This window comes from Ahaetulla prasina, chromosome 13, assembly GCF_028640845.1.
Source record: "Ahaetulla prasina isolate Xishuangbanna chromosome 13, ASM2864084v1, whole genome shotgun sequence".
Taxonomy (NCBI): Eukaryota; Metazoa; Chordata; class Lepidosauria; order Squamata; family Colubridae; genus Ahaetulla; species Ahaetulla prasina.
The window spans coordinates 22,483,454-22,496,973 of record NC_080551.1 but is presented as its reverse complement, the minus strand read 5'-3'; the positions used below and the strand labels follow the sequence as shown (position 1 = coordinate 22,496,973).

At 45.9% G+C, this 13,520-nt stretch overlaps 1 protein-coding gene across 1 annotated transcript; it reads right to left on the bottom strand.

Moving 5' to 3' along the window:
- Positions 1 to 375: 375 nt before the first annotated feature.
- LOC131184871 (cytochrome P450 1A5-like) lies at positions 376 to 8,145 on the bottom strand. Its single transcript, XM_058156675.1, has 7 exons — positions 7,879 to 8,145; positions 5,741 to 6,592; positions 4,873 to 4,999; positions 3,708 to 3,797; positions 3,288 to 3,411; positions 2,567 to 2,653; positions 376 to 2,137 (listed from the first exon to the last, which is right to left on the bottom strand). The coding sequence occupies exons 2-7, from the start codon at positions 6,572 to 6,574 to the stop codon at positions 1,849 to 1,851; spliced, it is 1,551 nt and encodes a 516-aa protein (XP_058012658.1). The 5' UTR covers positions 6,575 to 6,592; positions 7,879 to 8,145; the 3' UTR covers positions 376 to 1,848.
- Between the last annotated feature and the right edge of the window lie 5,375 nt (positions 8,146 to 13,520).

Genomic DNA, 13,520 nt, shown 5'->3' with positions numbered 1-13,520 from the left:
AATCCAGATCTTGAATAGAATAGAATTTTTATTGGCCAAGTGTGATTGGACACACCAGGAATTTGTCTTGGTGCATAGGCTCTCAGTGTACATAAAAGAAAAGATAAATTCATCAAGGTACAACATTTACAACACAAATGATGGTCAATATATCAATATAAATCGTAAGGATTGCTTATGTGATAATATCAATCAGTCAAAACTTTGTGGGGAAGCTTTTTTGGAATTTAGCAAAATCAGCAAGGATGTGTAACTGTAAATCCCCAATATATTATTCAGGTTACCGTTTTTTCCATTACTGTTTTTCCTAAAGGTTTGTATCCCTTTAAAATATCAGATTTTCCTATAAAAGAGAAAATGACAAAACTCACAAGCCACCTCTTAAAAAGCCATTTTTATTTTTACAATATATATTATTACAATACTTAATAGAGACCTTCTGGGTCATCCAAATTTTAATCTCTACGCTAGAATTTGACACATACTTCAGCAGAATCGGTGGCTCTTAAGGCAGATAATTGTCACATAAAGTGCATTTAATAATTCAAAGCACCTTTATCAAGCATAATTCCCTAGGCATCAGACTTAAAATGCCTATGTTGAGTTCATTTTTGTCCTATTTTAATTTCAGTTTTCCCCTAAAGAATGCCAAGGAGTATATACATACGTACTATTTTCCGCAATTTCTTCTACAAGAAAGCCTGCGAGGTAGATTAAGATAAGAGATAGCGGCTAGTTCAAAGTCATGATACAAGCGGCCAGTGAAAACAAATTATGATAGGTTTTAGGTAGCCCCACCATGCCTATTTTCTAGATCGATTCCTTTCCGGTAATCTTGCAGCGATTTAAATCAGGGGTCTCCAACCGTGGCAACTTTAAGACTTGTGGACTTCAACTCTGGGAGGAATTCTGGGAGTTGAAGTCCACAAGTCTTAAAGTTGCCAAGGTTGGAGACCCCTGATTTAGATCCCATCCCCATTTCCTTGCAGATCTAGACCAGATCATCCCTATCCTCTTGCCAAGATCTAGCTCTAGATCCCTCCCATGTCACTTTGCAAAGATCTAGTTTCACCCCACCCTGTTCTCTTGCAAATATCTAGATCCAGGTTGCATCTCTGTCCTCTTGCAAAGATTTAGTTCCTGCTTCTATCCCTGTTATTTGCAACGTTCCAGATTCTACCCCTTGCAAAAAAACAAAACGAAAACCTTCTTTATTTCGTACAGCTGAGCATCTTAGAAGGGGAACTGGGGTTTGCCCATAGGGATGGCCACCTACTTTGGTGTACCTAGACGTATTGATAACATTCCTCTTGCACATGGATGATGAGTCTGAAGGACTCTGCCTTTGATGTACAAAAACGTTGCTGTATAATATACGTGGATATCCTGTCCGCGTTGCGATACCAGCGCGGGATTTTAGAAATGTCTCAGGGTGGCTTTTCGGCAAGCCCTCCCAACTGTAACAATTCATCATTGTGCTTCTCGGCTGCTATAGTTTTACACCTGTGACAAGAACCTCATGAAATAACTTCACATTTGGAAAAAAAACACTTCCATTCAGTGTGAACTGTCCATCACAAATACATGGGATTATTCAAGGTTTAAATTCAGCGCCTCTTTAGATCAATTTACGTTCCGAGACAATTCAAAGCATGTTCCGTGTTAATAAAAGACCTTATGAGATTATCCCCGAGATAGAAATTCCCCATATATATATATATATATATTTTGCAACAAGCTAGTAACATCATTGTGGATGGCTGAGCCGCTCCAAACAACAGAACAACTAACCCTTCGTCCCCATTCCTGGACAAGAGGTCACACTCTGTTCTTTCCGGATTTCCCGTGCTAGAAACGGGGTTTGACCCGGAAGTGTTCGCATTTCTTGTATTTCATGGTCAGGCCATACTGGGGGGTTGCATCCATCATCTCTGTGTCAGACAGAGTGAATTCTAGTTTTTGCACCAAAGTGGTCAGAAACAAGAACACCTCCCATTTTGCAATGCTCTGTCCAATGCACTGCCTTCTGCCCAAGCTAAAAGTCAACACTTTTTCACACTCTGCCCGGTTTATTCCTGTCCCATCGGTCGTAAGGAATCGGTCCGGGTTGAAAACAGAAGGCTCGTTCCAAAGTTTCCTGGAGGAAAAAAAAGCAAACACACCATTCTAGGTTATCTCTTTCTGAAACCCTCAAAGCAGATTAGGAGAAAGCACATGTTCAAATGTCCTTCACCTAGCCGAATTAAAGCAACTACTACCATTTCCCCAAAAATAAGACATCCCCTGATAATAAGCCCAATCGGGCTTTTGAGCGCATGTGCCTCCCCTGAAAATAAGCCCTCCAAGAAAATATTTAAACACAGAGCTGGAAATCAGGTAAGACAGCAAGAGGAGCCCCATCTTGCTCCATGCACCCCAAAATCATAAGACCTCCCTGAAAATAAGGCCAAGCGCTTATTTCGGGGTTCAAAAAAATAAGGGTCTTATTTTAATCCATTGAATGCAGAATTCTATTCTATTGCTTGCCTTGGCAAGAAGTGAAAGACCTGTTCTTGGCAATACTTACGGATCATGGTTGACCTGCCATTGGTTCACAAACACACAGGTATCGTTTGGAATGTAGAAGCCATTCAGTGCTGTGTCCCTAGTGGTGCTAAAGAGAAAGAAAACATTTGCAGTAACAGACTGACTACTATTAATAGAACCACATGAATACAGTCAGTTCTTTCGATAAGATTGAATAAACTTTTTTTAAACATGGGAGTTAAACACATAGCAGGCCTAGCTGTTGACAAACTACTATCTCCTGCTAGTCACTAATCATGTTTTCTGCAACCCCAGAGTCACCACGGAGATGTGTTCACATGCCACACCAATGCACAGTTCATTGACGTCCAGCTTTTCGAATCTACCACAACGAGCTGAGTTGACCCACAACAAAACCAGGACTCTATGTTAAGTTGCCATTCACAAGAATTATTGTTCAAGTCTGCACAAAAGAATGTAGTCAATTGACGTTCAATATTAATTTGGAGCTGAAGAAGAGTTTTTGGTTTGTGGCAACCTATTGACTCTAAGCTAATGACAAGCTTAATTCCACCTCCTAGCTCTGCCTGCTCTTCTCCCGTATATTTGTTCCAAATACTGGGGGGGGGGGAACACCTTCAAAAGTGATGGTGGTACCTCAAGGTACCTTGGATGATCCTGGATCACTTGCCAACACCTTTTTTGTCATAGTGACCTCTGATTTTTGAACGTAAGTTCCTCTCCAGCCAGTTCGATCTTACCAGTGTGGGATTGTGAAAGGAATGAAGGACGAATGCCTGAACATCTCGTACATAAACGCTTCAGAGTAAGGGAGCATGGCACGGTCGGATTGCTTGGGGGTCCTTTCTCTTCCAATGATTTGGTCTGTGGGTCAGGAGAAAAACAGAAATAAGAGTCTGTTTGGTCTACTGGTGACACCCCTTAAAACAGGAGATGGTGAGTTCAAGTCCCACGAAAGCCAGCTGGGTGACTTTGGGTCAATCATTGTCTCCTACCACGATTCACCAAATAAGAGGTGCGTTGGATATATTTACCGCCTTGAGTTATTTGTAAAAAAAAAATAATACGAGTGGGATACAAAGAAGTAAATAAGAACAGAAGATGAATGGAAAGCCATTTTTTGGAAAGGGACTTTTAAAAGTCAGCAGATCTGGATTTACCTAGCTCTTCTTGAATTCTCCTCTGGATTTCTGGGTAAGTCACGAGATACAGAAGGCACCAGGACAGAGCAGTAGTGACGGTATCAAATCCTGACCAGACACAAAAAGGAAAAAGCATTTAAGCGTCAAATGTAGAATTGCAGATTGGGCCTGGGTTCCTTGGAGGATGTTAAATGCTTTCGTTTAACCGTGTGCGTGTGAGAGCCATATCGAATGCTAACTCATCAAGGGCTGTGATGCTCCAGCCTGGGTTCAAACTTTCTGTGCTAAGCCACTGTGCCTTAGCTCAGTTTGGAGAATCAAATCAAGCACAGTCAGAAAGTGGCTTGAGGGAATGGTATCATTTTTGCAAGTCGCCAAAGGCTTTTTAGCCTGAAATCACACAGTCAAACAGCATCCAAAGCAATGTTTCTCGACCTGGGCCACTTGAAGACATGTGGACTTCATCTCCCAAAATTCTGGGATTTGAAGTCCATATATTTCCAATGAAGTCCACATGTCTTCAAGTGGCCCAGGTTGAGAAACACCGATCTCAAAGGTCTCCAAAAATCACCTTCTTTTTAAACAACCCCATAATCCCTTGCGGGGGTGGCATCTGGACAACTGAATGGAGCTAGCAGAGTGTTTTAATGGCCGGATGTCCTTCCTGTCGCCAGTGCGAAGTTTCGTTCAGCAGATAAGTTCTTGTTGTGCCCAGAGAGAGAAATATCTGCCTCTACCTAGGATCGAACTCACAGCCTCCTGATCGTGAGGCAAAAGCTCCACCTCTAGGCCACCCTACCACCCCTTCTCAGAGGTCTCCAAATGATAGGGTTAAATTAAATCTGGAGGACTATTGAAAAAAAAATACGTTACACCCTCCCAAGTTTAAAATTGTCATTATCATATGCAAGGCTACTGGAGATGAGGAAGATGACTCATCTCCTTCCCTTCTGTCAATTACGTCTTGACCAAAAAACCAGGGAAGATACAGTAAGGGCTGAGAAACGGGGAACTGTGGGACCCAGCTTGTACATCCAGGGAATTATGAATCAGAGATGGGTCTTGATGGCTACAAGGGTTTATTTTCTTTAAATGCATTGACACCTGTCTGTTAAATGGATAGTACTAAAATCGTGGTGGGAAGAAGAAGAAGGATCCTGTTTGTAGGACAAGGGTTTCTTACCAGCTCCAAAGAGTTCGTTGACGATACCAACAATGTTCTGGTCCTTAAGATCACTGTCGGCATTTAAGTTCGTTTTTTTATCCTGGCAGACGCTGATGAGGGAGTCCGTGATATCTCGGATGTTATTCTGCAATGCAGACCAGAAAGACAGATGTCACACCAACTTCCAGCCAGGGGTGAAATGTAAAATTTGTTACTACCGGTTCTGTGGGCGTGGCTTGGTGGTGGTGAGTAATGTGACTGGGTGGGCGTGGCCAATGTTTTTTTTAACTTTTAAGAGTTCTACAAACTCTCCTGCCGAAGAGGTTGTAAAAAAATGCTTTTAAAAGCCTCTGATGATCCCTGCTGAGTTGCCTGATCATCAGAGGCTTTTCTTTTCTTTTAAAAGTATTTTTTTTTTGCCTCTCCGAACCACCCGCCACCATCGCTATTGGATCGGGCGATCCGGTCTGAACCGGGAGCATTTCACCCCTGAAGGATACCCTAAAATCTCCATTCCCTCCCCAATCCAGGGGAAGGTTACTGCAAAATCCCCATTTCCTCCCGATCAGGTGGGACTCGGGAGGCAGAGAATAGATGGGAGGGCGGGGCCAGTCAGAATTTTTACTACCGGTTCTCCAGAACTGCCCAAAATTTCTGCGACCGGTTCTTCAGAACTGGTCAGAACCTGCTGAAACCCACCTCTGGTTGTGGCGGATGGGGTACACAAAGTGTCAGCGTTCCAGAAGAACCCAACTCCAATTAAAAACTAATATGTAAGCCATATTAGCTTCCACGCTGACATGAAGGGAGGCTCAGCCAATCTCATAGCATACCCATTGGACTCTGACAATAAAGGTTGGAAGGGAATGGAACGGAATGGACGCACCTTGTCAAAGCCCTCATAATGTTCTTCCACCAGCTTCTTCATCAGCCCGTTGAATCTCCGGTTGAGATCTTTGAAGGCTTCCATGCTGCGGCTGGGAAGATATTGGAGGATGGGGAAGAAATCCGCCGGATTCCCAGAGGCGGCCACCAGACCGAAATCATTGTTGATGTCCACTATCTTCAGAAGTTCTTGATCCTCGTGGTCGTAACGCTTCCCGAAACACATGGCGCAGATGACGTTGACGACGGAGATGACCACGTACTGGAAGGGCTCGAAACTCTCCTTCTCTTTCATCAGATCCAGGAATTTGAGGACCAGGTAGTCTGCTTCTTTGGAGACGTGCTCTTCCAGCAGGGAAGTCGAGGAGTTTGGGCTGGTTGAGCCCGCGAAGGTCTTGAGAGCGTTCTGAGCCAGCTTTCGGCGAGTGCGCCAATTTTCCTCAGAATTCCTACCGAAGGTGAAGGTTTGGCCCTCGCCGATGAACTTGAAGCTGTAGAGATCGGGGCGTCCCGTGAAGTCGCTCCCTTGCTTCACTAGGGCTTGCTTGATGGTTTCCGACCCGCTCAGCACCACCACAGGCCTTGCGCCAAGATGAATGAGCATGACGTCTCCGTACTTCTGGCTCAGCCGGGTCAAAGCCAGGTGAGGGTTTTTCCCCAGGTCGAAGATGTTTCCGATAAAGGGATAGCCCCTCGGCCCTCGTAGCTTCTTCAACCCCGCTGGGATCCGTTGCCGGAGTTTGAGGAGCAGCAGCAGGAGGCAGAAAACAGCAGCGCAGATCAGGATTTCTGGGACGGAGACCATGTTTCGGCTTCTGATCAATGCAGACGTCATCTTCCTAAATGTGATGGTCTGCACTCTAACCACAGGAAGGAAGGGAAGGGAGGGGGGCGGAGGCACTATCAATAGCATTTATATACCGCTTCATAGTGCTTTACAGCCCTCTCTAAGTGGGCTAGGGTCAGCCTCATGCCCCCAACAATCTGGGTCCTCATTTTACCAACCTCGGAAGGATGGAAGGCTGAGCCAATCTTGAGCCTGGTGAGAGTCGAACTCCTGGCTGTGGGCAGAGTTAGCCTGCAATTCTGCACTCTAACCACAGGGAAGGAAAGGGAAGGGAAGGGAAGGAAGGAAGGAAGGAAGGAAGGAAGGAAGGAAGGAATGGAGGGGGGGAAGGGAGGGAGGGCACTATCAATAGCATTTATATACCGCTTCATAGTGCTTTACAGCCCTCTCTAAGTGGGCTAGGGTCAGCCTCATGCCCCCAACAATCTGGGTCCTCATTTTACCAACCTCGGAAGGATGGAAGGCTGAGTCAACCTTGAGCCTGGTGAGAGTCGAACTCCTGGCTGTGGGCAGAGTTAACCTGCAATTCTGCACTCTAACCACTGGGAAGGGAAGGGAAGGGAAGGGAAGAAGGAAGGAAGGAAGGAAGGAAGGAAGGAATGGAGGGAGGGGGAGGGAGGGAGGGAGGGCACTATCAATAGCATTTATATACCGCTTTACAGTGCTTTACAGCCCTCTCTAAGTGGGCTAGGGTCAGCCTATTTGCCCCCAACAATCTGGGTCCTCATTTTACCAACCTCGGAAGGATGGAAGACTGAGTCAACCTTGAGCCTGGTGAGAGTTGAACTCCTGGCTGTGGGCAGAGTTAGCCTGCAATTCTACACTAACCACTGGGAAGGGAAGGGAAGGAAGGAAGGAAGGAAGGAAGGAAGGAAGGAAGGAAGGAAGGAAGGAAGGAAGGAAGGAAGGAAGGAAGGAAGGAAGGAACATTCGTAAAGACCCACCCTCACCTACAGAAGGACCCTCCCAGGTGTTTCAGCACAGGTGCCAATTCCGAACTCATCCTCTAACTGAGGGCTCTCCAACCTTGGCAACTTTAAGCCTGAAGGACTTCAACTTTGCTGGCTGGGGAATTCTGGGCGCTGAAGTCCTCCAGGCTTAAAGTTGCCAAGGTTGGAGACCCCTGCTCTAACGGAGAGGGTCACCCGATCCAGATCCTTTCTTTTATAGTTGATGTCAATAATTAAATCATTATTTTATTAATCACTCTATTCATTATTTCTATGAACAAAATAAGCGATCGCAACCAGCAGCATTTGAAAAAAAAAAATCCCTTCCCTCCTTGGACTTACCAAAAAGCGACCGGATCGCGTGGAAACGAAAGGCAGGGATTTGCAGGAGAAGGACACGCGTGGGTTCACCCACAGCCCACGTTGAAACACCGGGCTAGAAATCGAAGCGCGGATCTCCGACCTGCTCTGGGATTTCGCTCGCCCGGCGCCCAAAACGGCTTCACTCCGGCGTCGCTCCGCTTTTGCCCCGCAGCTTCTCCGGCCAAGATGCCCGGGACTTCAAAGTGGAGCGCAGAACTTGGCTGGCTTTAAAGGACCCGCTCGCTTCCAAGCTTTATATGCCCCTCCTCGGGCTCTGATTGGCCGGGAGGTTTCGCGTCACGTGACAGCTCTTCTTCTTCTTCTTCTTCTTCTTCTTCTTCTTCTTCTTCTTCTTCTTCTTCGGGTTGGGTTTCGCCGGGACCAGACGCGCGTCGTCCAAGGGGCGTTTGGATTGGCGCAATGCTGGGGCGCGATTCTCCCTGGTTTTCGACTTACAACTAAACGCGACTTCTGGCCACAGTTTTCTTTGCCTGAAAACTCATTCTTTCTCTCCCTTGAGATAGAGAATAGAATGGAACAGAATAGAACAGAGCAGAACAGAAGAATGAAAGAATAGAATAGAATAGAATAGAATAGAATAGAATAGAATAGAATAGAATAGAATAGAACAGAAGAATGAAAGAATAGAATAAAAGAATAGAATAGAATAGAACAGAAGAATGAAAGAATAGAATAAAAGAATAGAATAGAATAGAACAGAAGAATGAAAGAATAGAATAAAAGAATAGAATAGAATAGAACAGAACAGAACAGAAGAATGAAAGAATAGAATGAATGGAATGGGATGGGATGGGATGGGATGAGATGGGATGGGATGGGATAGGATAGGATAGGATAGGATAGGATAGGATAGGATATAATAGCAGAGTTGGTAGGGACCGTGGAGGTCTTCTAGTCCAACCCCCCTGCTCAGGCAGACAACCCTACACCACTTCAGACAAATGGTTATCCAACCTCTTCTTAAAAACTTCCAGTGTTGGAGCATTCACAACTTCTGGAGGCAAATTGTTCCACTGATTAATTGTTCTCACAGTCAGGAAATTTCTCCTTAGTTCTAAGTTGCTTCTCTCCTTGATTGGTTTCCACCCATTGCTTCTTGTTCTACCCTCAGGTGCTTTGGAGAACAGCTTGGCTCCCTCTTCTTTGGGGCAGCCCCTGAGATATTGGAAGACTGCTATCCTGTCTCCCCTAGTCCTTCTTTTATTATATTATTATACCTAATAAAAGCAGATCAGGTTTAAAATCTACATATTTTTTCCTATCATCTTTTCTAACCACTTCTGTATTTTCCAATTTTTAATTTTTATTTTACTTTAGCACAAGTCCACTACCTATGGTAATAGGTTGCCCGTTTTGGGGTGACATTTCCAACATTTGCTAGACATATTTTTAAACCTTTTAGCTAACCTAGCAGGTGGGTGAGTGCCATCTAAAGAACCTTTTATATAAATTTTCTTTGTAAGAAGTTGCCATTGTCAATTTATAGATTTTCCTTTTCTTCATTAATTTTTCATCAGAGTTCAACAACAGAGGTAGAAGCAAGTTTTATTGGGGATCGTGTCTAGGGGTTGTATCCTAGCAAGGTTTGCATGAGGAAACGGTTCAAGGGATGAGTTGAGACCTGGGAAATCTGGAGGACATCTCAGCCTCATAAATTGTGAATTTGACGTTGCAGAAAATCACCTGGACAAGCTCCTGCAGGCTTCTTTCGTGAAGGAAAAGAATCATAGATTCTCCTGCTTTGTTTTGCTTTTTCCTTCATGACATTTCAGCTGCTTTCCCTCAACCGGGGGGCCCTCAAGTGCATCGGATCACCAGTCCCATCATCCCCAACCGACACGGCTGCGTGAGGCAGGGATTATAATTGTGAGGCCCCTTCAGAGCCCCAGGTTTTAGCAGGTTATCGGCCCGGCCTAGTAACTAAACCAGGGGTCTCCAACCTTGGCAACTTTAAGCCTGGTGGACTTCAACTCCCAGAATTCTGGAAGTTGAAGTCCTCCAGGCTTAAAGTTGCCAAAGTTGGAGATCCCTGAACTAAAGGAGCGCGAACTGCAGAACAGCGCAGCCGGTTTCGACGGTGAGTAATAACAAGAATAACAGAGCTGGAAGGGACCTTGGAGGTCTTCTAGTCCTACCCCCTGCTCAAGCAGGAAACCCTACACCACTTCAGACAAAGTGTTATCCAATCTCTTCTTAAAAACTTCCAGTGTTGGAGCATTTACAACTTCTGGAGGCAAGCAGTTTTCCTCTGGTTAATTGTTCTAACTGTCAGGAAATTTCTCCTTAGTTCTAAGTTGCTTCTCTCCTTGAACCAACCCACTCCAGGGTTAGTTCATGCAACAGGGCAAAAGAGAACAGGAGGCTCGGATTCATACTGCCAAGCAACAATAAGAAAGCACTCTTGTGGGGTGCAAAAATCAACCAGGGTTTGGACAAAGAAACTATAACTGCGGGGTCCTTGATCCTCTCTAAGCTCGCTTGCTTTCTCGCAAACGTTTTATCACCAGACTAGGTAACCTCATCAGTGCCAGCAGCTCCTCCTCCTTCTAACACTGATGATGTTATTTAATTGGGTAGTGAAATGTCTTCAAGAAAACCAGCGAGCTCAGAGAACACCAAGGACCCTTCATTTCAACCCCGAGCTACAAATATTCTCCTTTATTGAAATCAGAACTGAAACGATAAACTGTAATAGAATCAGAAGCCCCCACCCCGCAAAATAAAACAAAAGTGACGATTCACGCCACCTCATTCTAAGTCCTGAATCGGAGCCACAAATCGCTCCCTTTCCAAATCTGACAGTTGTGCAAAGCCACAGCTGCCTGCTGTATCTTTTGGTTTAGCCATGACTTAACAGGCTGTGGAAAGCCACAGCCTCACCTAACCGATGCACAAACACACACTCACGTTGTCTTATCTCTCTGGTTTATCTTATCTGGCTCTTTAAAGATTCCCCTTTTTCATGCTTTGATTTTTATTTTATTTTTAAATTTACCCCTGGGGTAAAGATGTCTGGAGCCTCATTTTGTCCAGCCCTGGAGCCAAAGGGAGGACAGGGAAGGTAGATGTTTGCTTAGCTTTGCGTGAGAAGCACCGAGGGCAACCTTTGCCCTCCGTGCCTGCTGACTTTTCCGGGGAAACAAAAGTGGGAAGCAATCGGAACGCCCAGGCCAGGAAAAGGAGGGCCTAGAACTTCCTGAGCAAGAGGGCACACTGTGGTGGCACGCAGGAGCAGCCCACACATATACACACACCCTGTAGCCCCAAATTAAGAGTGAATTGAATTTAATTGGAAAATCCCCCCCCCCTTTTTTCAGCAAACCTTAAATGTGTGACTCAGCACATCAACCACTTCTATCTAGACCTGATTTTCACTCGGTCCGTTTCCAAAAAAACTCATGTATGAATGAACTTAATCCAGCTGTGTCTCAAATGTGGCTCTTTTAAAATAGGTGGACTTCAACTCACAGAATTCCCCTGGCTGGCTGGGGAATTTTGGGAGTTGAAGGCCACAGATTTTAAATATTTTTTTTTTCCCTTCCCCAGATCATAAATGTGTTTTCACATCTCAGATGCAATTCTACCTTGGCAAATTTCCAAAAGCTAATGTGCGATGGTGTAATTCAGTGTGTTTCAAACTTGGCTACTTTAAGATGGGTAGACTTCAACGCCCAAAATTCTCCTGGCTGGAGAACTGGCTGCGGGATTCTGGGAGCTGAAGTCCACACATTTTAAACATCATCATCACCATAAATTTTAATAATTTTAATAATTTTAAATAAATTATTCCAGATCTTTAACATGTTTTCACATCTCAAATGTATTTTAACCTGGTAAATTGTCTAGGGATAATATATGATGGTCTAAATGCCCTGGCTGGGAAATTCTGGGAGCTAAAATCCACAACAACTCTTAAAAGTTATTAACCAGTGGAACAAGGTTGCTTTCAGAAATTGTGACTGTTTCATCATTGGAGGTTTTTAAGACAGGATTGGACTGTCAGTTTTTTTTTAATTTGCATTTATATCCCGCCCTTCTCTGAAGACTCAGGGCGGCTTACACTATGTTAGCAATAGTCTTCATCCTATTTGTATATTTATATACAAAGTCAACTTTTATTGCCCCCAACAATCTGGGTCCTCATTTTACCTACCTTATAAAGGATGGAAGGCTGAGTCAACCTTGGGCCTGGTGGGACTAGAACCTGCAGTAATTGCAGGCAGCTGCTGTTAATAACAGACTGTCTTAGCAGCCTGAGCCACAGAGGCCCCTGTGTCTGAAATGGCATAGGGTCCCCTCCTGCTTGAGCAGGGGGCTGGACTAGAAGATCTCCAAAGTCTCTTCCAGCTCGGTTCTGACTGATGGATCACTGGAGGTTTTGAAGAAGTGATTGGACAAACCCTTATCTGAAATGGAAGGTCTCCTCCTGCTTGAGCAGGGGGTTGGACTAGATGACCTCCAAGGGCTCTTCCAGCTCTATTCTGATGGATGGATGATGGATGGATGGATCGATCACTGGAGGTTGTTTAGACAAGCCTGAACAGCCACCAGTTTGAAATGGCCCAGGCTAGGCTCTCCTGCTTGAGCAGGGGGTTGGACTAGAAGACCTCCAGGGTCCCTTCCCGCTCTGTTCTGATCGAAAGTTGGACGCCCCCACCTGTAGCCACGTTTGGAAAAGCAGAGCAGACCCGAGCCGGCAAACCCGCCAAGGACGGGATGCGGAGCGGGCGGAGGGAGGGAGGTGGGGGGGACCCGACGCTGCCAGGCGAGGCGGGCGAAGGCAGCCCCTGAGACCTCCTTGCCCCCTTGCGAAGCGGGTGGCGGGGCTGAGCCGGGGCGGAGGCGGTTTTGCGTGCGAAGGGGGGATCCCTCGGCCGCCTTCGCCGCCTCCAGCCGGGCGGCGCTTGGCCCCGGTGCCCGGGCGCTGTCCCGCCAGGCACGCGATGGGGCCAGGCGGGAAGAGGAAGCGGGGCAGGCGGGCAGCGTGGCTTGCACGGAGGCGGAGGCTTCGCGATGCCTGCTTCGCGTGCGGAGCCGAGCCTGCGAAAGCAGCCGGGGCGGAGACTCCGCGCCGCTTCGCCCTTGACACGCACTTCGGCCGGGAGAGAGAGAGCGCGAGGCTCTCTGTCTCGGGGGCATCCCGGGTTTAGGGGGAAGGGAGGAGGGGGGATGCCAACCCGACTAGATGGCATCGAAAGGCCCACCACCCCTTGGGGTTTGAGTTACCTCCTAAGGGCTGCTCGTTTCTTCTTCCCCTCTTTCTCTCTCCTTTCCTTCCTCCATCCCTTCTCTTTCTTTCTTTCTTTCTTTCTTTCTCTTTCTTTCTTTCTTTCTTTCTTTCTTTCCTCTCTCATTCCGTCCCTTTTCCTTTCTTATCTTCCTTCCTCCCTCCCTCTCTCATTCCCTCCCTTCCCCTTTCCTTCCTTCCTTCCTTCCATCCACCCACCCATCCATTGATGAACGTATCTTTTCTTTCGTATCTTGATGAACGTATCTTGATGAACGTATCTTTTCTTTTATGTACACTGAGAGCATATGCACCAAGACAAATTCCTTGTGTGTCCAATCACACTTGGCCAATAAAATTCTATTCTATTCTA

Coding starts and splice junctions, on each gene's coding strand:
- LOC131184871 (XM_058156675.1), bottom strand. CDS start 6,574: ATGACGTCTGCATTGATCAGAAGCCGAAACATGGTCTCCGTCCCAGAA. Junction 3,412..3,707: donor GAGAATTCAAGAAGAGCTAG/GTAAATCCAGAT, acceptor CCTGACCCACAG/ACCAAATCATTGGAAGAGAA. Junction 2,654..3,287: donor CCTTTCACAATCCCACACTG/GTAAGATCGAAC, acceptor CTTTCTCTTTAG/CACCACTAGGGACACAGCAC.